The following is a 20,980-nucleotide window of genomic DNA, read 5'->3' on the forward strand; positions in this document are numbered from 1 at the left end:
AATATGACTGAGGTCCAATTGAAATTGGGGCTTATTTAAATTAGGCTGATAAACCATGGATGGTGGAGTGGCCATCAATTTTGCAACGCTGAAATGGCCCTCAGATCACAGCTGTGATCCTGTGGGTAGTATGTGATCAGGAAGGAGTCGAACAGGAGCCAGCAACAGATTCCAGGACTGCTCTGGAATTATATGGAGCATTCTTGCAATTCCTGGCTCCAAATTCAGGTATGATTCTTTTTGGTAGCAACCTCAATGCTGACCTAGTTTTCCTGAATGCAAATGGCCTAGCAGAGCAACATTTAGGGCAGCAGAATTTTGGGAAGGAAGCCTAAAAAAGTGATAAGCCTCTCAGTAACATATGCTTATGGACATATTTCGGGTGTCTTTGAATCATAGGGCACGGACACTGGACCTTTTCTGCGCTTGTTTTCCGTGGTCAAATTGCTATGTGCTGCATTTTCATTTAGTGTTGAGTTACTGATTTTCCCTTTCCTGCCCCTACCTCCTGTTTAAACTTTTCTCAAGTTTATCTTTTTCTGCATGTGTAAGTATAATGAACATTGCATCGTATGGATCTTGGGTTATCCTTTTATGTCACACTTGTTGGTCAATGTACAATATAATGGTTATCTTTCAGTTGAATCCCTTATAATAATTTTGTACATTTCTATACACTTAATAGGTTGACCCAGTTTGTCCACGATCTTGTGTTATATTCTAATATTTAAATGTTTATATATTTAAATATTTTATATATTAAATACTTATTAAATATATTGCAAAATGTCGATAATGAGGAATAATCATGATGCTCGATTTTTCTTCCTAGAATTTTGTTATAGATACCTAGACGGTTTTTTTTACATTTCTTTTAAATAAAATCAATTGAGTTATGAATTTTAATAGTGTAAATCTAGCTTTATTCAAAATGGAATTCCCCATCCCCCACCATGTTCATTACTCTTGCAGTACAATTTGTTTTTTGTTGCATTTGCTAATTGGCTTTCTTTAATGTGAAGGTTAGAAATAAATGTTTGTAATGAGGTGCTCTCTGTGTCAATTTAGGGATTTCCGGAAGCATGTAAAAGAAAATCTTACCTAAACTAATTTATCTCCGGTCATCAGTAGTCTTCCTGAATTACATAACCTCGTTCTGAAGAGTAGAAAGATTGAATGGATCCTCCTATTTTTTGGGGGGGTGAAGGGAAAGAGACAAAAAAAAACAAACATAATGCTCTTTCCTTGCTCATACACCCAAAGGTCCCTGAAGCTTTGCCTTCTAAAAGTGTATTTTTGGACCTATCACTTCAACTTATTCCTGCTAAAGCTCTTCTGCTAGTCATAGGAAAGAACCCGACTAAATGGAAAACTGAGAAATTCCTTCTTGGAAAAATTAATCCTTGGTTCATTTTATTAGTCAAAGCCATTGTTTCTCACAACCAGCCAACTGGACACAAAATACATAATATACAAATTTGAAAACCAGAGCCATACAGGAGAGGTTGAAGGGTGTGAATAACAGCAGGAACATCTGCTGGAAAAACCAATTACAAATCTTGAGCATGAGGAAAAAAAACCATCCTTAGTATGACCGATCACTGAACACATGCAAAGTCAGATAATGGTGTACACTGCACACAGCAAAGGAAATAATTGAACAAATATCATCCTTCAGGGTTTGAATACTTCTCAGCCATAGCAGAGAACAATGATAAAAAGAGATACAACTTCAAAATGAATATTACAAATTCTAGAAGACCGTCGATAACATGGACTTTAGCGTTATGTTCAAATATTAAATATATTTCAAAATGTCGATAGTAAGGAAAGGTTATGCTGGTGCCTGATTCACTCAGCTGCTAGGACATTTCTCACTAGTAAAAATAAGTTAGGGGCAACTGCCTTTCTTCAAATTTATATGATCATTTGAATAGCAAGGGATGTTTGTAATAGGACATGAAGCAAATTAAAATCATGATTTTACATTTGCAGAATGAAATTTTAGTAACAAGCAAAATCCAACAAACTAACACACGCGAAGTGTCCTTCTACTTAATTAAAAAATAAGTTTGTGATTAAATTAGCTCTACTTTTGTTAAAGATATCTGATGTTTTCTTACCAATATTCATAGAACTAATAGAGCATGTAATTAATGTAGATAAAATAAGAAATTGTATTTCTTTTACCAAGAAAGTAGTAGTTTTGGAAGTTGCTTTTAGTTAATTAGATGTGAGGGTTCATTACACTGAAAATTTACTTTCTCTTAACTCTACAAAACATGATTTTTAAAATAACGTTAGATTATCCACCGTAGATTTTCTCATACAACATCACATCATTTTAAGGAGAAAATCTCCTAGTTCAAACCATGTGCAGTTAATCTTCCCCTGTTGAGTTTATACAAGGTCTTAGATACATTGGCAGACTGATGCTCCATGAGATTATTTCAAGACACCATCTGTGAGCTGTTGCAGAACGTGCTCAGTGATGTGCTTTCACAGAGCACTGACCCTTGTTCTGCTATTAACACATTCTCCTCTTACCTTTAGGCCACTCTCAGCACCTTCTTTAGTCTCTACCACTACCATTAACACTCCCTTTGTCTTGTGCCCATGACATCTTTGTCAATCTTTCCTTAGCTCCCAACTATCCCTGATCTTCTATTTTGCTCCACTTCCTCTTAAACAGAATAAAATCCATCACATTTCTACTTCTCTTTAGCTCTGAAGGAAAGTCATATGGACTCAAAATGTCAGCTTTGTTTCTCTCTCCACAGATGCTGCCAGACCTGCTGAGTTTTTCCAGCATTTTTTGTTTTTATGCTCAGCAATTGCTTGATTAAAAGTACAGTGGTTTTTTTTCTCATCATCAATTTTCTATCTGAACTGGGAGTGTAGGTGTATTTTATGCTTGGCTAGCCCCTGACATATCTTTATAATGAGAAGAACCAAGCTTTGATATTTTGGTAGCCATGTATCATGGATGAGTTAGACACACTGAGCTCTTGTACAGAGATTGGTGCAGGCCTTACATTTCAAAATATCATAAATGATGGAGGGTAAGAAAGACATGTAAGTAACCAGGCTCATATTGCAGGCCAATACAATTGTCAGGAAATTAGGGAAGATGAGTAAGTAAATCAATGTAACGCTGGATAAATGAGTAAGAGCACTGGATGATGCAACAAATATGAGTGCACCAGATTGATGTAATGCAAATTTCATATCTCTGTCTCTCTCTACCAGCAATAAAGAACATAGGAACATGAGCTTCTTGAGCTGGCACTACCATTGATGTGATCGAATTCCATATACCCAACCTTAGCCCAATATCCCTTATTGCCTTTGGATGCCATAAATCTATCAATTTCAGATTTGAAATTTACAATTGATCTAATATCAGTTGCCGTTTGTGGAGAGTTTCAAATTTCTATCAATATTTGTGTGTAGAAGTGTTTCTTAATTTCACTCCTGAAAGGCCTGGCTCTAACTTTTCGACTATGCCCCCTAGTCCTGGATCCCCAACCAGTGGAAACGGATTCTCTCTATTTACCCTGTTTGGGGGTCAGTTAGCTCAGTTGGCTAGATGGTTAGCATGTGGTTCAGAATAACATCAATAATACAGGCTCCTGTTCCAGCTGTAGGCTTGGGACTTATCTCAACTGCCCCATGCCAGATGTGGAGTGGTGCCCCTTAAGCTATGTAACCAACTGTCTCTATAGACAGATGCCTACTGTTCCTCATGGACTTTGGCTAAATAGCTACCCTATCTATTTCCCTTAATATCTTGAAAACATTGATCAAGTCACCCATTAACCTTCTAAATTGCAGAGAATACAACCCTGGTTTTTGTAATCTATCCTTGTACCTTAGCCCTTGGAGTCCAGATATCACTCTGGTAAACCTATGCTGTACTCCCTCCAAGGTCAATGTATCTGTCTCAAGATATGGTGCCCACAACTGCTCCAGACACTCCAAATGTACTCTAATCAGGGCTTTGTATAGATGATGCATGACTTCCACCCCCTTGTATTCTATTCTTCTAGATATAAAGTCCACCATTCCATTGAGCTTTTTGATTAATTTTCTGTACCCGTTCACATTCATAACATTTTAATGATCCATATAACCCCCAAGTCTCTTTGGGCCTCCACGATGTCTAGCTTTACACAATTTAGAAAGTACCCTGATCTATCCTTTTTGGATTCAAAATGGATGACCTCATTTTTGCTTAAACTGAAATCCATTTGCCACAGTTCTGCCTGTTCACTTAATCTATCAATATCTCCTTGTAATTATTCATCTATGCTCCTTTAAATGCCTCTTATCTTTGTGCCATCAGCAAATCTAGATATGTGGCTTTCTATCCCATCATCTAAGTCATTAATAAATGCAGTGAATAGTTTTGGCCCCAATACAGATTCTTGTGTGACACCTCTAGTCATTTCCTGACAATTAGAGTATCTGGCCATTATCCCCACTCTTTGGCTGAGTGGCAGGAGACAATTTCCTAACCAGGTCAATAATTTGCCTTCGATTTCATGGGGTTTGCATGAGCTAATAGTTTTTCAAATGCCTTATGGAAGTTCAAATAAATAACATCCATAGACATTCCCTGTTCACAACACCACTCACCTCTTCAAAAATTCAATCAGATTTGTCAGGCATGACCTACCTTTTGCAAATCCATGTTGGCTCTTTCTAATCAGCTGAAAACTTTCAAGGTGTTCAATCACACTATCCTTAATTATACACTCTAGCAATTTCTCAACAACAGATGTTGGGCTAACTGATCTAAAGTTCCCAATGTTTCTGTCACCTTTCTTAAATAACAGAGAGACGGGCGCAATTTTCCAATCTAAAGGAATGGCTCCTGAGTCAAGAGATCCTCGGAGGGTTATAGTTAGGGCTTCTGTGAAATAAGGCTGGGCAGTGTGAACTAAGTTCCTAATAAGTATGTGCCTGTAGAACAAAATTTCCACAATTTGGCAAACTCACTGAGCAGGATGCAGAGACTAAGAATATAGGAACACAGGTAGCCCATCAGTCCCTTGAGCCTGTTCGACCATTCAATGAGATCATGGCTGATCTGTATCTTATCTCCAACCATCTGGCTTTGTTCCATATTCCTTAAAATTTTTGCAAGCCAAAAGTATAATCATCTCAGATTTAAAGTTATTAATTAAACTAGCACCTAGTACTCCTTGTGGAAGAGAGTTCCCTTCTTCTATCACCCTTTGCGTGTAGAAGTGTTTCCTGGCATCTCTCCTGAATGGCCTGGCTTGGATATATGGCTTTATATTATGTATTCAAGTTATTCATTAACAAACACAGTGAATTATTGAGGCCCCTGCATAGATCCTCGCGAGACACCACTAGGCACTTCCTTCCAATAAGAGTACATACCCATTATCAGTACTTTTTTAGGTCTTTAAAATCATAAAAGAATTTGATAAGTAGGCACAGAGAGAGTGTTACCACTTGTGCGTAAGAGCAAAACTAGAGGCCATCAATATAAGATAGTCATTAAAAAATCAATAGGAAATTCAGAACAAATTGCTTTACTTGGAGAGTGGTGAGTCTATGGAACTCATTAGCACAGGGAGTAATCGAGGTGAATATTATAGGTGCATTTAAGGGGAAGCTCTCCCAAGCCAATATGCCTAGCATCGAGGCGCTAATCATTTAAAACCGGCTCCGCTGGACAGGGCGTTCATATGGCTGATACCAGAATCCCAAAGCAGCTGCTCTACTCTGAGCTCGGTCGCAGCAGGACATTCACAGGAGGACAGGGTAAACACTTTAGCGATGTCCCCAAAGCATCTCTGAAGAGGTCAAACATCTCTACTGATTTATGGGAATCCCTGGCTTGTGACCGACTAAATTGGAAAAGTTCATTCAGGAAGGCACCAAGAACATCAAGACACTTCATCAGGAACACCGCAGGTGAAGTCGAGGCATCAGAGAGAGCACACAAACCTCCAAACAACTCATCTATCCAACCCTCCAAGCACCACCTGCCTTACGTGTGGCAGAGTCTGCAGATCGCACATTGGTTCGATGGGCTCTGAGATGGCTGTTAAGACCAGAGTGAAAGCAAGTCACCCTTGATTCTGAAAGACTGCCTAAGAAGAAGGGAAATGCTGATAAAATTAGATGAGGCAGGTTGAAAGGAGGCTGAAATGGACTATAAAAGCCAACATGCACTGGTTGGGCCGTATGGTCTATTTGTGCTGTATATCCTATTTAATTCAGTCTTCTACTATCTATTCAATCTCCTAGCCAGGTCAACAATTTGCCTTCATATCCATGAGTTTTGATTTTAGCTAACAAACTCTTATGTGAAACCTTATCAAAAGCCATATAAACTACATCCATATCCTGATTACTACCTCAAAAAATTCAACTGGCTTCAGTAGACATGACCTACTCTTTAAAAATTCATTTTGGTTATCTGTAATCATCTCAAATTTCTCTAAGTGTTATTACAGATTGCAATAGTTTACCCACAACAAATTTTAGATCAACAGATCTATAATTTCCTGATTTCTTGCTCTCATCTGTCATGTGTAATGGCATTACATTTGCAATTTTCCCATCTAAAAGGACAATTCCTAAATTGAGTGAGTTTTGGAGGGCCATGGCTAACGCTTCTGCAATTTCCTTACCAACTTCCTCAAACACTGGAGTGAAAACTATCAAGTCCTGTGGATTTGCCAGTCTTTAGGGCTGTTATTTTTTCTAATACTGTTTTCTTGCTTACATTACATTTAATGAGTTCCTGTCCTTGATTCATTATTAATTTCCCTGGAAAATCAGGTACATAAGCTTCTTCCTCCACTGTGAAGCCTGACACAAAATAATTATCAACAAATCTGCAATTTCCTTATTTTGTTTTTAAAAGACTCACATTACTCTTGACTACCCTTTTTCTTATATTATAATAATAAACATATTGTCAATGTTCCTACTTCTGAAAAGTATACATAAACACTGCATATGCGAAGGCTAGATAAGGATAAGTTAAAAAACAAATCATTGGGGTCATAACACCTGATGCCATCTCTTAACATGAGTCACCACTTTTAGGAGAGGTTAGAAGAGAAAATAAATGGTACAAAAGAAATTCAGTTTGTATGTGCATAGTTGTTGAAATTATCCATCTTCTTCATTTGCATATACATAGAGGTCTTGAGGATTTCTTGTTAATCAATGTCTCAGCAATGAAAACAAAATGAAAATATCTGCATGGAGGCATCATCTATAATGGAGATAGGAATGGCAGTAGATTCTAACTAAAACGATATGAAGCAGTTGATGTCCCTGTAATTTTCCAGGGTAGGTTAGCTGGTTACCCATGGTATGTGTACTTTCATTCAAATAATTGATCATCTGAAGAGAAGCAGTAAATTAATGATGATTGGAATAAATATATCAGGATTCTGACAATGAAACTGCCTTTAACCTGAACAGTGCTTGTTCTAAAAATGTTTAGAGTGAGCATCATGTGCAAAACAGTTAGAATTTTTTAAAACTGTGGCCTTTCTTTAACTAGGGCAGAATAAAAGATCAACATTCATACCTTGCTTTTTCCAATGTATTGTACGGATCCCACTTGGGGTAGAGTTCCATTTTCAGCCCGTGATGCCGTTGGAAAGACAGACTTTAAAGTCTGATTGGGGTAAGCAACAATCTTTGTTGTGCCTGGCACATTCAGCTTTGGTAGTTCCACAGGATATGATGGAATTTGGCGTCGTATCGGAAGTCCCTGTGGATAATTTGTATGCTGAAATAAATTTTGTATGTTTAACAATTGTTTTACAATCCTCCACTAAACTTTTCTTCACATCAATATCCATATCAGAAGTGGTTTAGCATAATAACTTGTAAAAATAGCACCCAAAATGAAAGAATGGTAATAGTCTTAAAATGTAATTTTTTAAATTGAATATCATACATAATGAAAAACAATATTATTTCTTCTGTGAATGACAATGACCATCTGCTCCAAGGTGCTGAAAGAAATTTAACTGTAATCTACAAAATCATAAGTATGCTAAGCAAATGGGGAAAATTGCTTAAACCCTGGAAATAAAATCGTTGAGAATCACAAGCTAAGTTTTGTCCTTACCTGCCCAGGGTTGCCCTGCCTTCTGAATGCAAAATGCTCCTGAAACCCCCTTCCCACAAATCAACTTTCTTAAAAAAATGCATTCTTTAGGATCAGGGCATCACTGGCAAGGCCAAAATTTACTGTCCATCCTTAGTTGCTAAAAAAATTGGTTGTGGGCCTTCTCTGTGAACCACTGCAGTCCATGAGATCAAAGTGCCATTACATAGGGAGTTTCAGGATTTTGACCCAATGGCAATGAGGAAATGCAGATGTGTGGCCAAGTTGGAATGGTTTGTGACTTGAAGGGGAATTTGGAGATGATGGAGTTCTCATGTTCCTGCTGCTAGCTTACCATGTCATTCTAGGTAATGGAAGTCCAGGTTTTGGAGGTGTTGTCAGTGCATCCTGTGGATAGTACACTGCAGCGACAGTACGCCTCTGCTGCAAGGAACCAATGGAGTGCTGATTAAAAGGACTGCTTCATTCTGGATAATGTTGAGCTTCTAGAGTCGTAGCTGCACCCATTCAGGAAATTGGCAAGTACTCCATCACAATGTTGGTGTGCCTTGTAGACGAAGGAGAAGTTTTGGGGAGTCAGGAGGTGAGCTACTCATCACAGATTAGCAAACCTCTGACCTGCTTGAGGTACACACATTTAAGTGGGAGTCCATTTCTGTTTTTGAACAACAGGTGACTCAGAGCATGTAGCTAGTGGGGTATTTGGTTATGGAAATACCATTGAACCTCCAGGGGATGTAATTAGGCTCACTTTTGTTGGAGATGTGCAACTCCAGTTGATGTAATTGATCAAATGTGTTAGCGTGGTGAGCGGTGCATATTGGTCAGTCTACATGTCACCTCTTGATTTTAGCTCTCACCACTGGTTAGCAGTATAACTATTGTGAAATGAGAGCTGAGTGTGTAAGCCTCTCCAGCCAGTACATAGCTTCTTCATCAGCAAGCCCTATTTGGTGCCTCCCTGTGGCAACATACGTAAACTGGGTACCTCATGGACCAGGCTAAACTACAGCTACAGGGGACTTGCAGGAGGCCTGACACCCAGACAAGTTGCAGAAGGCCCATCGGCGTGTGATTACATCTTGGTGCCCACGAACCAGACCCCCAGCAATAGGTAAATAGCCCCACTGCCTTGTGGGTGTCTTGGGAGAGAAGAAGGTTAAAGGAGTAAACCCTAAAAGAAAATCCAGAGTGGAGTCCTGTAGGTGGTAATCTGTCATCTATCAGGTAGCTGTCCAGCAACTCCTGTAGCAGACCTGGTAACAAACAGGGGGTTTCATCTTTTTCTTTGGACAATATTAGCAATGCTGAGGTTGGGGGTCGGCAGAGGCTTGATGCTTGGGCAACTCAAGGTCTCCATACTATTTGCCCAGGCCTGCAGTCTGGACAGTGCATTCTAACCTTATGGTTTACATGGCACAATACGAAAAGAATCAGTTACTGGCTATAAACTTGCACTTAATTCGCATAGAGCATACCAGGATTAATTCCGGTTGGTGGGACAGATCATGGTGTCTCATTGGATAGCTACTGCCCGCCTCAAGCTGAACAGCCCCCAGTCGGTTAGGTGCTGTCCTGCCACAGCCTGCTTGCTTCAAATGGGTGCTTGGAGCTTAGCGAATCATCTCTCAAAGTGGGTTGCTAATCTATGCAACAGGCAAGACAAACTCAAAGACACCAGTCTTTTGCATCGCAAGCTGTAAGGTAAGGACCAGGTATCCTGGCCTAACCAAAGACCTTCTGCAGGTTGATGATGCATGCAAGACAGCTGTGATCAACAAGGAACTTAAAGGCTCAATATAGATATTGCTGCGCTACAAGAAATTAGACTTGCTCAGTGAGTCCCTTAAAGAGAAACCCTACACGTTCTTCTGGAAGGAGAAAATGCAAGAGGCAACACACAAGCATGGAGTTGGTTCCTCAGTAAAAAAAACACTACTCACAATGATTCAACCTCCTAACAGAAGGCTCAGAGAGACTTCTTACTCTTTGTTTGTCAACAAGTACAAACCCAGTCATGTGCAGCTATGCCCTGACATACACCACTACCCCAGATATTAAGGATCAATTCTACAAGGCATTCGACACTATCATAAGCAGAATTCCCAGCACCGAGGGACTGTACATTCCAGGAGGCAACGCAAGGGTGGGTACCAACCACAGAGCTTGGCCAACGTGAAGAGGGCACCAAGGAATCGGCAAGATAAATGAACAGGACAAAGATTGCTAGAGCTATGCTGTGACTATTGACTGTGTGTGGCGAACAGCTATTTCCAAATCAAGCCATGCCACAAGTAGTCCTGGACACATTTGAGATCACACCACTGGCACCAGCTAGATCCCATCATGACCAGATGTACCACTCTCAATAGTGTCCTCATCACTCGTAGTTATCACAGCGCTGACCGACTCTGACCACTTCCTGGTGTGTAGCAAGATCTCACTTGAGCCAAGGAAACTATACCACTCGAAGGAGAAAGGTCGTCATTGGATCAACACTCACCGTACCATTGACTCAGAAAAGACTTGGGGGTTCTTCGACAAACTCAATCAGGCTCTTTAGGCCGACAATGCCCAAAGCCAGGGTGTGGTGTCAGAATGAAATCATTGTGCAACACCGTCTATAACTCCGCACTCATTGCGTACGAGAAAAGAGATTAAAGGCATGCTGACTAGTTTGAGGTTTATTGGAGCCAGTTACACCAACCAAGAGGAGAGCCCTCATGAAGTACAAGCGAGTCCCCAGCAAACAGAATCTAGATGGTCTCAGAGCTGTGAGAATAAAGTCTCAGCACACTGCTCGGCACTGCATCAATCAATGCTGGTTGAAACTCTACAACAACATACAATCTGCTGCTAAGTCTGAGGATGCTGGAGGGAAGTATGAAGGAATCAAAAAAGCAACGTCCAGCAGCAGCTAAAACTGTCCCCTTGAAGACAAAGACAGAGATGATCACTAAGCTTAGCAGGTAGATGGAAAGGTGGGTGAAGCACTCTCTCCAAACTCTGCAATGAGAACATCGTCACTGAAGAAGCTCTCAGTGACATTTCAGACTTTCCTGTCATGGAGGAGCTGGTCAGCGATCCCACCAAGGCCAGTGACAGGACTATGCCAGTGGTAAAGCCCCAGGAAATGATAGCATTCGACCTAAAATCATCAAAAGTCGAAAACCAGCAGTGCTGCAGCATCTCCATGAACTTCTGTGTCTCTGCTGGAAGGAAAGATTTGTGCCTCAAGACATATGCAATGCACAAATAGTTATCTTGTACAAAAAGTAGATTGCAGTGACTGCAACAATTACCGAGGCATCTCTTTGTCATATTGTGGGAAAGGTCTTTGCTCATGTTGCTCCAACCAGATTGCAGACCCTGGCATCATGCAAATACCCTGAGTCTCAGTGCTGCTTCAGAACTGGCAGATCAACAGTTGACACAATTTTCTCACTTCAGTTACAAGAGAAGTACCACGAACAACACATTGCCTCCACATTGCCTTCGACCTTGTCAGCAGAGACGGACTCTTTAAACTGCTGTGGAAAATAGGCTGCCCTCCTGGGCATCATTTCTTCTTTCCACGAGAACATGCACAGTTTCGTCAGTTACAATGGGGCATCACTGGAGGCTTTCAAGATCAGCAGCAGGGTAAAGCAGGTCTGTGTCCTGGCGCCAACTCTCTTTGGCATATTTTTCTCCATGCTGTTATAGTATGCTTTCGACAACTCAAATAAGGGGGTTGACCTGCAAGCCAGTGTTGACTTCAAACTGCTCAACTTGGCAAGACTGAGTGCCAACACCAAATTGCATAATGCCCTGGTTCATGAATTGCTGTTTGCTGATAACACTGGGCTAGCATCCCATAATGAAGTTCACTTGCAACAGCTTGCAGATAAGTTTACCCAGACCTGCAATGAGTTTGGGCTACAATCAGCATCAGGAAGACAAAAGTTATGGGCCAGGACATAGAGACTCCACCTTTCATCAGTATTGACCTGCAGAGTGAGGTTGTCGTCAACAGCTTCACATACCTTTGATCAACAATTACCAGCAACCTATCCCTGGATGCTGAAATTAGCACTAGGATTGCCAAAGCCGTAGCTGTCGTGTCAAAATTGAGAAGTTAAGTATGGATCAACAGCAAACTGACCGAAAATACAAAGCTCCGGATGTACCAGGCTTGGTACAGTCAGCGCCCTCCTTTACAGTAGCGAGGACAATTTATGCAAGCCAAGAAAAGTGACTGAACAGCTTCCACCTCTGCTGCCTCTGACGAATATTGGACATCCCCTGGCAAGACAGAGTGCCGAGTATGGAAGTACATCAGCATGCTGGGACTCCTAGCATGTTTGCTCTCTTGTTGGCGACCCCATTGGCTGGGTCATGAGAACCAAATGGATAACGGCCACATCCCCAAAAACATGCTCTATGCAAACTTGCTATTAGCATGAGACCAACAGGTCACCCACATCTACGATACAAGGATGTCTGCAAACGAGACTTCAAGTTGACTGGAACCAGAGTCAATGCATGGGAAGTCCTTGCTGTTGTTCAGAATGCCGAAAGGCAAGCAGTCAAGAAGGGTGTTGGGGACTAAAGAAATTAACAGACGGCGGAAAAGAGAGCCCACCAAAAGGAAAAAAAAACATTAAAACATTAGTTGACCTTGGGCCAACACTCTTCATGTGTGCCAGTTGTAGAAGGGACTGCCAGTTGCAGAAGGGACTGCCACTCATGAATCTGCCTCTGCAGCCACAACAGACAATGTTGAATACAGAAGTTACATACACCCTGGACACCGTCCATCAACTCCCAAGATGGATGGATGTCATCTGTTGGAGATGGTCATGCCCTGCATTTGTGTGACACACTTTACTTCCCAGTTAATAGACGAAGCTGGGAGGATGTCCAAACCTTACTACATGCAGGAATGGGCTGCTTCATTATCTGAGAAATTGTTAATGGATCTGAACCTATTCAATCATCAGTGAACAGCCTTATTTTTGACTTTACAATGGCGGAAAGAGCATTGAAGGTGAAAAGAACTCCTGCAGCGATTTTCTTGAAATGATTGGCCTCCAACAACCCAACCATCTTCCTTTTTGCCAGGTATGATTCCAGCCCATGGAGAATTTTCTCCTTGATGTCTATTCATTTCAGTTTTATTCAGGTTCCTGAATGACACTCTTGTTTGAAAGTTTCTTTGATGGAAAGGGCAGCCATGGCCACTTCACCATGGGATTTCAGCCATGTTTGCACCAAGGCAGCAGATATCCTATGGCTAACTTGATTGATGTAGGAATCAGCTAGTTAGCATTGCTATGCTTTTTTTTATGCAAGTGTAAATTTTTACATGATTAAATGATTCTTAAGTCACAGTGTCTCAATGTCTCTTGCACAAAGGAAGATGGTTATGGTTGTTGGAAACTGCTCATCTCAGCTCCAGGACATCACTGCAGGAGCTCCTCAAAGTAGAGCCCTAGGCCCAGCTATCTTCAGCTGGGCTTGAGCTCTGAAAAAAAGTTATACGGATTGAAGGGTTAACTCAGTTTTTCTCTCCACAGATGCTGCCAGACCCCTGGTGAGTTTTTCCAGCATTTTCTGTTTTTACTCCAGCTATCTTCAATTGCTTCATGAATGACATTCCGTCAACATAACATCAGAATTGGGAATGTTCGCTGATGATTGCACACTGTTCAGTGCCTTTCGCAACTCTTCAGATACCGAAACAGGCTGTGTCACATGTAGAAAGACCTAGACAACATTCAGGCTTAAGCTAACACGTTACAAGAGACATTTGTGTCACACAAGTGTCAGGCAATGACCATCTCCATAAGAGAGAATCTAACCATCTCCCCTTGACATTCAACAGCAATACAATTGCTGAATCCCCCACTTATCAACATCCTGGAAGTTACCATTGGCCAGAAGCTTAACTGGACCAGCCGTATAAATATTTTGGCTAGAAGAGCAGGTCCCTAACAACACTGTGAATGTATCCACAACACATTGACTGCAGCAGTTCAAGAAGGTGACTCACTATCACTTTCTCAAGGGCAATTAGGGAAAGGCAATAAATGCTAGCCTTGCCAGCAATGCCCACATCCCAAGAATGAATTTTTAAAAAGTAACTTTTCAGTGTCTAAATACAAAACAAATGGTTTCTGAGCTAGTGAATGAATACATTCAAAGTATTGTAAGGAAGGGTGTTCCAGGATTTTGACCCAGGGACAGTGAAGGAATGGTGATTGTATTTCCAAGTCAGGATGGTGAGTGACTTGGAAGGGAATTTGCAAATGGCGGTATTCCCATACATCTGCTGTCCTTGTTCTTCTGGGTGATAGAACTTGTGGGTTTGGAAGTTGCTGTCGAAGCTGCTTTAGCAAGTTGCTCCAGTGTATATCTTGTAGATGGTACACACTGACAATTATGGTTAGAAAGTAATACAAGTGTTGAAGTTGGAGAAATAAGTATTGTGCATCTTTGCAATGAAATATTGCTGTTCTGGATGAGACTCAGACTTGGAAGGTAAAATATTCCCAAGGATAATAACCAGACTTCTGATTAAACAGAAAATGTTAGAAATATTCAGCAGGCCAGGCAGGATCTGTGAACAGAGAAACAGAGTTAACATTTGCGATCTGCCATCAGAACAGCAAAATGTTACATCATATAACAGGTTTTAAGCAAGAACAAAGGCAACAAGAACAACAGGGAAGATCTACGATAAGGTGGAAGGCAGGATTTAAATGACAAAAGGATTGATGGTGTGAGCAAAAGGAGATGGTAATAAGACAAGTTAAGGGTAAAAAAAGATGGGCTTACAGAAGGTGAAAGTGATACAGCAGAATCATTATTAGCATCTGCTCTCCGAATAAAAAGGGAACAGCAAAGCAATCACCGAAACTATGTTTGGCCTCCCCAATGTAGAAGAGACTGCACCGTGAGCAGTGATTTTATGATACTGAATTATGCAAGTAAATAACTATTTGTGGGTCCTTCGAGGGGAAGGGAATGGGAGCAGCTGTGGAAAAAAAATTACAGTTGATGGATTCCGGAGATGAGAGAAAAAAAGGAACTCCAACATTCCAAGGTTTAGTCACGTCTCCCACAGAAAGATACTGTTCCCCACTGACAGGAGGAGGAATCATGCTGGCAAAAGCAAGAAAGCAGTGCTGCAGGTTGCTCAGGAGGCAAGCAACAGGAGTGTGATGCTATTTTCCTGGGTTCAATGTTGAAAGCAGTTTAATGATCTAACCAGAGCAGAAAGATGAATGCAAAAAAATCTTGCATTTAAATAGCGCTTTTTGTGACCACAATACCACTCAAAGCGTTTTACAACCAATGATGTTAATTGGGGGTTAAATGCTAGCCAGGGCACCAGAGTTAACTCGCCACTCTTCCTTGAAATAGAGCCATGGGATCTTTTCTATCTAAACAAAGAATTATGGTATTGGTATAATGGCTCATCCAAAGGAAATAGCGCATTCTACTACATCTTGACGTGTACATCATGTCAACCTGCTTACTCCGTCTTCTCAAGTCTACTTCAGGGCAGCACGCCTCATACCAATTTGCCTTGCAAGTATATCCATCCCTCTCTGACAATGCATTCCCTCGCATCATCTGTCATCTACCATTGAAACTCACCCTCATTTTAACTGAATGGCATGCCTATCCGTTATGGTCACCCTCAACAAATGTTGTCCATCCATCCATTCAACACAATCCATTACTTTCACTCATAAGTTTTTTCTTTCCCTCCTTGCAGAGGAGAGCACAGAACAGGAGGGGGCCCTCCATCAATCCCCTCGTTAACATCTGCAGAGAAGGAGCACTGGAGATCCACACTGTCTTGGCATTGGAGTTGGGAGCCTCCCAGCTACCAGGTGACAGAATTAAATATCTTACAGCACATGGCATACAACACTAATTTATGTTGATCTGACATCAAAATATGATGGTATGCATCATGATCAATTAAACATTTTTACCTTGGCGATTCTGATTCATGACTTTTATTTCCCACAGGGCCTTCAAACCTCATGAGGTGGTTCAGGAGGATGATAATGACTCCTTAGAAGAAGTTCCTTATTCTGAAGGTCACAGGACTTCTGCAGACAATGCACCAGTTCAGGTATTCACACTTGAGTGGAACTGGTAAGGAAGATAGTTATGTTTCACATGGTGATTCTCACATCTGAAGTGAGTAAGAGCACATAGTGGAGACAGGGACAGCAGTAGAGAGTTGGTGTCAGAGGGTACACTTCAAGCTAAGCTCTGCTCAGCTAGATGCAAATGCTGAACCTTGGCGGAGAAGGGGCTCTTTGCTGAAAAGGATACTTTTCAGAGTACAGCAAAGAATGCGCAATATATTTGCAGGTTTTCCAGCTGCACTGAGCACAATTGTGGAGAGATTGGAGGAGTCCATCTCAAGCAAGAATGGCAGGATATCACAGAGCTTGGCAATTGTTTTTGTTTGTCACACCTTAAAAGGATTGGTGAAACCCATGCTTTGGGCACTGCTCATTGATTGTTAGCAAGAGAGTGTGGATGGGCCATGAGAAGGATGGTGATGAAAGGATTCAAGGAAGTGGGAACTTGGCTCAAAATGCTTTTCACCAGTTGCCCATGCCCTGCCCGCCTCAGTAAGTACCCTGCATGTAGTATCTTGGGCAACAATCTGCAAAACTGCATCATGTTGCCCCTCTAAAGAGGCTCTGTGCCTTGCTTCCCACCTCAAGGTCCAGACCTCACTGTTGTGCACAGCATTCTGATGGCCCTGGCTGGTGCAGATTGAAATGCGCCTTCAGATATTTTGAGGCGCCTAAAGCATATCCTAAGCATCCAAGTTATTTGCTTGATTGCTTATCTGATTGTCATATAGTTTTTATTGTATCATTCCTAAGCTTCATTGGTTGGGTCCTTCACAGCTGTGATCAGCCATGTTTTAAGTGTGTACCTCTTGTCTTCCAAGCAGCCAGCCAGTAAGTCTGCTTTGAGGTGTGAAGAGAGGTAGGGTGGACTGGTGCAGGACAAAAGCATCATGGCAGCTCACTGAGAAACTTGCGCACATCTGATCTGGTTGCACACCAGCTTCCATTGATGGAGTGGAAGTCCTTATAGTTGATGAGCACTTCAAAGAGATTTGGAGGGTACCTTAATTGCCCTGTGTGCAGTCAATGACACCCTGCACCTGTGGGAAGCCAGCCAGAGTTGCAAACACAAGTGCTCACTCACTCTGAATGGCATCACCAGTCGGAAAGTGTATCAGCATAACTTCGTTAATAGCATTCTGCCTTTGCAAAAAGCATGCCAGGAGATCAGAGGCCAGTTATAAAGGAGAAGGAACAGGCGGGTTTTCAAACAAAAAAAAAAACGAGCCTGAAGATTAGAGGCTGGGTATAAAGCAGTGGAGTGAATCAAACATGGGGGAAATCCAAGAAGTACATCAGAGTAACATCACAAATAACACAGAGAGGAGCAGCAGGTTCCTAAAGCTTTTAAGGCAAGTATATAGGTTAGATATTATACCACTTTTTAGTATTTAGTATTTTTAGTATCTGATCGGAGGTAAAGGAGTGCAAGCATCAGGGAGAGAGGTGTCATGAAAATGTAATAATTTTCATAATATTATTGTGATTTTTTTGTAGAAATGGGTTGATAGTGGGGTTTAGATTAGTTTCTTTGTGTGTGTGTGTGTGTGTGTGTGTGTGTGTGTGTGTGTGTGTATGATTTAATTGAATTGGAGACAGCTGGTCTGGAGATTTTGAGTTATCAAGAAGAAGATAGGTTTGAAATGCTAAATACATACAGATAGCTGAAGTTTTAGAATTTGAGGTGCAAGGAACGGTTTGCATTTTTAGATAAATTAGGTTAGTTTGAATTTCAAAGAGATGGTAAGATATTACACCTAGCCAGAAGAAGCTAAGCCAAACAGTGTGTTTATTTTTCCCAAAGGTTACTGATAATACTATGAAAAGATTTGTATTATCAGAAAAGTGAAGTTGCAAAAACATATGGGAACAGTGGAATTTGCATTAAAAAGTGAGAAACATGTATAAAGAACATGAGGCTATGAGTAAGAGGAGAAGGATTTCTAAGATCTAACACAAGTGTGAAAAGCCTCCAGTCTCTGTGCATCAAGTTGCTGTCTACAGGAACCAAAGCTGAGAAAATTCACTGTCCAGAATATCATGTTGCTTTGCCTGGGTCTGTTTAAATCTATTTGTTTTTACTGTTGCCTTAATGGTGGTATAACTGGGAATCAGATTAATTAGGGGTTTTAGGAGTTATTATAGGAGTAACTTGTAGACCCATGTATGCGCCTGAAATTTTTTTTGTAAATAAATATTTAATTTAGTTTTCTAAAAACCTCTGAAGTCGTGGTAGTCTTAATACCTCTGAATTCAAGGCACGCATCTCGAAATAAAATATAAATTGCAAGACAGTTATGACCATGTGATCAAGTTTCCCTTGGGGATTTGATCTGCCTGGCACACATCATCTGCCACATCATAACAGAAGTAAAACACCTAAACTGACGCAAGCATTAGGGAAGGAGCTGATTGGCAGATAACTAGAAAGTATTTTATTCAAGTCTTAAATTTATTTTTAATTTAGTTAATAGCTTGATAATTGGAGGGATGGCAGAACACCTCAGTCCTCTGGAATGCACTTCCGGTGCCATGTGGGAACTCCAGGATGCTTCCTTTGATCTGAATAACCACATGCACAGGAAGTGTCACTGGCTGGAGGAACTTGATCTCCAGCTTTCAGAGCTTCATCATCAGCTTGCATCACTGTGACTCATCCATGAAGATGAGAGTTTTGTGGATAGCACGTTTTAAGATATTGTCACCCTATGGCTTAAGAGTGAGCAGTCGAGAGGGAATGGGTGACCCCAAGACAGTCAAGGAGGACCAAGCAGATAGTGCAGAAGTCCTCAGAGTGCATCTCGCACTGCAACTGGCATTCAGTTTTGAATGAGAGTGATGGTTCCTCTGAGAAGTGCCAGAGCCAAGTCCACAGCACCTAGGTGGTTCAGCTGTAGGAGGGACGGGCAGGAGGAAGATTGGGAAAGCAATATTTAATCATGGATTCTATAGTTAGGGGAACAGATAGGAGTTTCTGTGGCTGCAGATATTATTCCAGAATAGTATGTTGCCGCCCTGATGCCAGGGTCAAAGATATCACTTAGCAGCTGCAAAGCACTCCGAGGACAAGGGCGAACAACCAGATGTTGTGCTCCATTTCAGTAGCAACAATATAGATAGAAAAAAGGGATGTGGTCCTGCAGACAAATTTAAGGGAGCTAGGAAGGAGACAAGCAAACAGGAGCTCAAAGGTAGTAACCTCTGGATTATTCCTGGTGTTATGTGCTAGTGATATAGGAAGATACAAAGATGAATACTTGGCTAGAGAGATGATGCAGGAGGGAGGGTTTTAGATTCATGAAACATTGGACTGGTTCTGGGAGAGGTGGGATTTATACAGAAGGATTACACTTCAATAGATCTGGGACCAGTATCCTCAGGATGATTTGCTAGTGCTATTGGAAGAAGGTTTAAGCCAATTTGGCAGGGGGTGGGAACCAGCATTTAGCATTAGAAAGGAGAAACAAGGTGCACAAAGGATTGGAAGGGCAGATAGCACTGGAGTAAGAAATAGTCTGTAATATCTTGCTAAGGTAATACAATCAAGTTTAAATTAGGTTTATAGTGCATATATGTAAGCACATGAAACATAGTAAACATGGTTGGTGAGCTTTAGGTGCAGATAAAGACATGGGAATAATGTGTGTCAATAATAGAGGCCTGGCTCAAAAAAAAGAGTAGGACTGGTACTGAATATTCCTGGATTCAAGGTCTTCCATCTCATCCAAATGACAGAACCTCTGACTGTGCAGCACTTCCTTAGCACTGCACTGGAGTTTGTTACAATCCGGTTAGGGACCGTTAGCGTTTAAAAAGAAATCCAAACACATTGTCTTAACCAATGGGACTACCCTGCAAGATTTTTCAGGTTCAGGAAATATAGAGAAGGAAAGAGGGGGGAGGGGTTGGCAGTATTGATTAAGGAGAATATTACAGTGCCAGAGAAGGGGTCAAGAACAGAATCTATTTCCTTCGAGCTAGAAAGCTCAGCTCCAGGTATTCTCAGAGGTAAAACTTTCATTTATCATCTCCTAGCTGTAGATGCCTCAATATTTCCAAGCAAACCTGCTTTTGCTTTCTTTGGCACAAGACACTGTGGGGGGTGGGTGTGTGTGGGGTTGGTATGTGTGTGGCGGGGGGGGGGGGGGGGGGGGGGGGGGGGGGGGGGGTTGTGTGTGGAAAGAAAGTGTTGGTTTCCTTTTTCTATCTTTCTTACCCCGTAGGAATTGGTCCTTGCTCTACTACAGGGCTTGGTGAGCATCTGGTAAGTGGGGTAAGTTCTATTCTATCCCTAACATTTAAAATAGCACACAAATTGGCAGTAAAGTTAAGATAATATATTAAAAAAAACATAAATATGTGATTAATGTAATTAAGTAATTATTTAAAACACATTAAAGGATGGCAGTATAGGTGATGTCTCAAGGTTGCAGCATGTGGGAGCTCCTGGATAACACTGTGATCCAGGGCAAACATATCTATAGTAAGTGTTTGTGGCTTGAGGAACTTTGGCTCAGAGTCACTGGGCTGGAGGCTGAGCTGCAGCTTCTGCGACACATCAGGGAGGGGGAAAGTTACCTGGATGCTTTGTACCAGGAGGCAGTCACACCACTTAGGATAGGGTCTTCTGAATTGGTCAGTGGTCAGGGACAGGAGGGTGTGACTGTGAATGAGGCAGTTAAGGGGACCCAGAGGG

The 20,980-nt window shown here is 41.4% G+C and overlaps 1 protein-coding gene across 3 annotated transcripts in view; it reads right to left on the reverse strand.

The window, feature by feature from the left end:
• The window catches only part of LOC121292186 (MAPK/MAK/MRK overlapping kinase-like), a 122,826-nt gene that overhangs the window by 25,718 nt on the left and 76,128 nt on the right, over positions 1 to 20,980 (reverse strand). For 2 of the 3 annotated variants that reach the window (XM_041213843.1, XM_041213841.1), the window contains one exon: positions 7,586 to 7,789. In XM_041213843.1, coding sequence (XP_041069777.1) covers positions 7,586 to 7,789 — 204 coding nt within the window. The remainder of the gene's footprint in view (positions 1 to 7,585; positions 7,790 to 20,980) is intronic. The other variant, XM_041213842.1, reaches the window with a different exon arrangement.

This window comes from Carcharodon carcharias, chromosome 20, assembly GCF_017639515.1.
Source record: "Carcharodon carcharias isolate sCarCar2 chromosome 20, sCarCar2.pri, whole genome shotgun sequence".
Classification (NCBI taxonomy): domain Eukaryota; kingdom Metazoa; phylum Chordata; class Chondrichthyes; order Lamniformes; family Lamnidae; genus Carcharodon; species Carcharodon carcharias.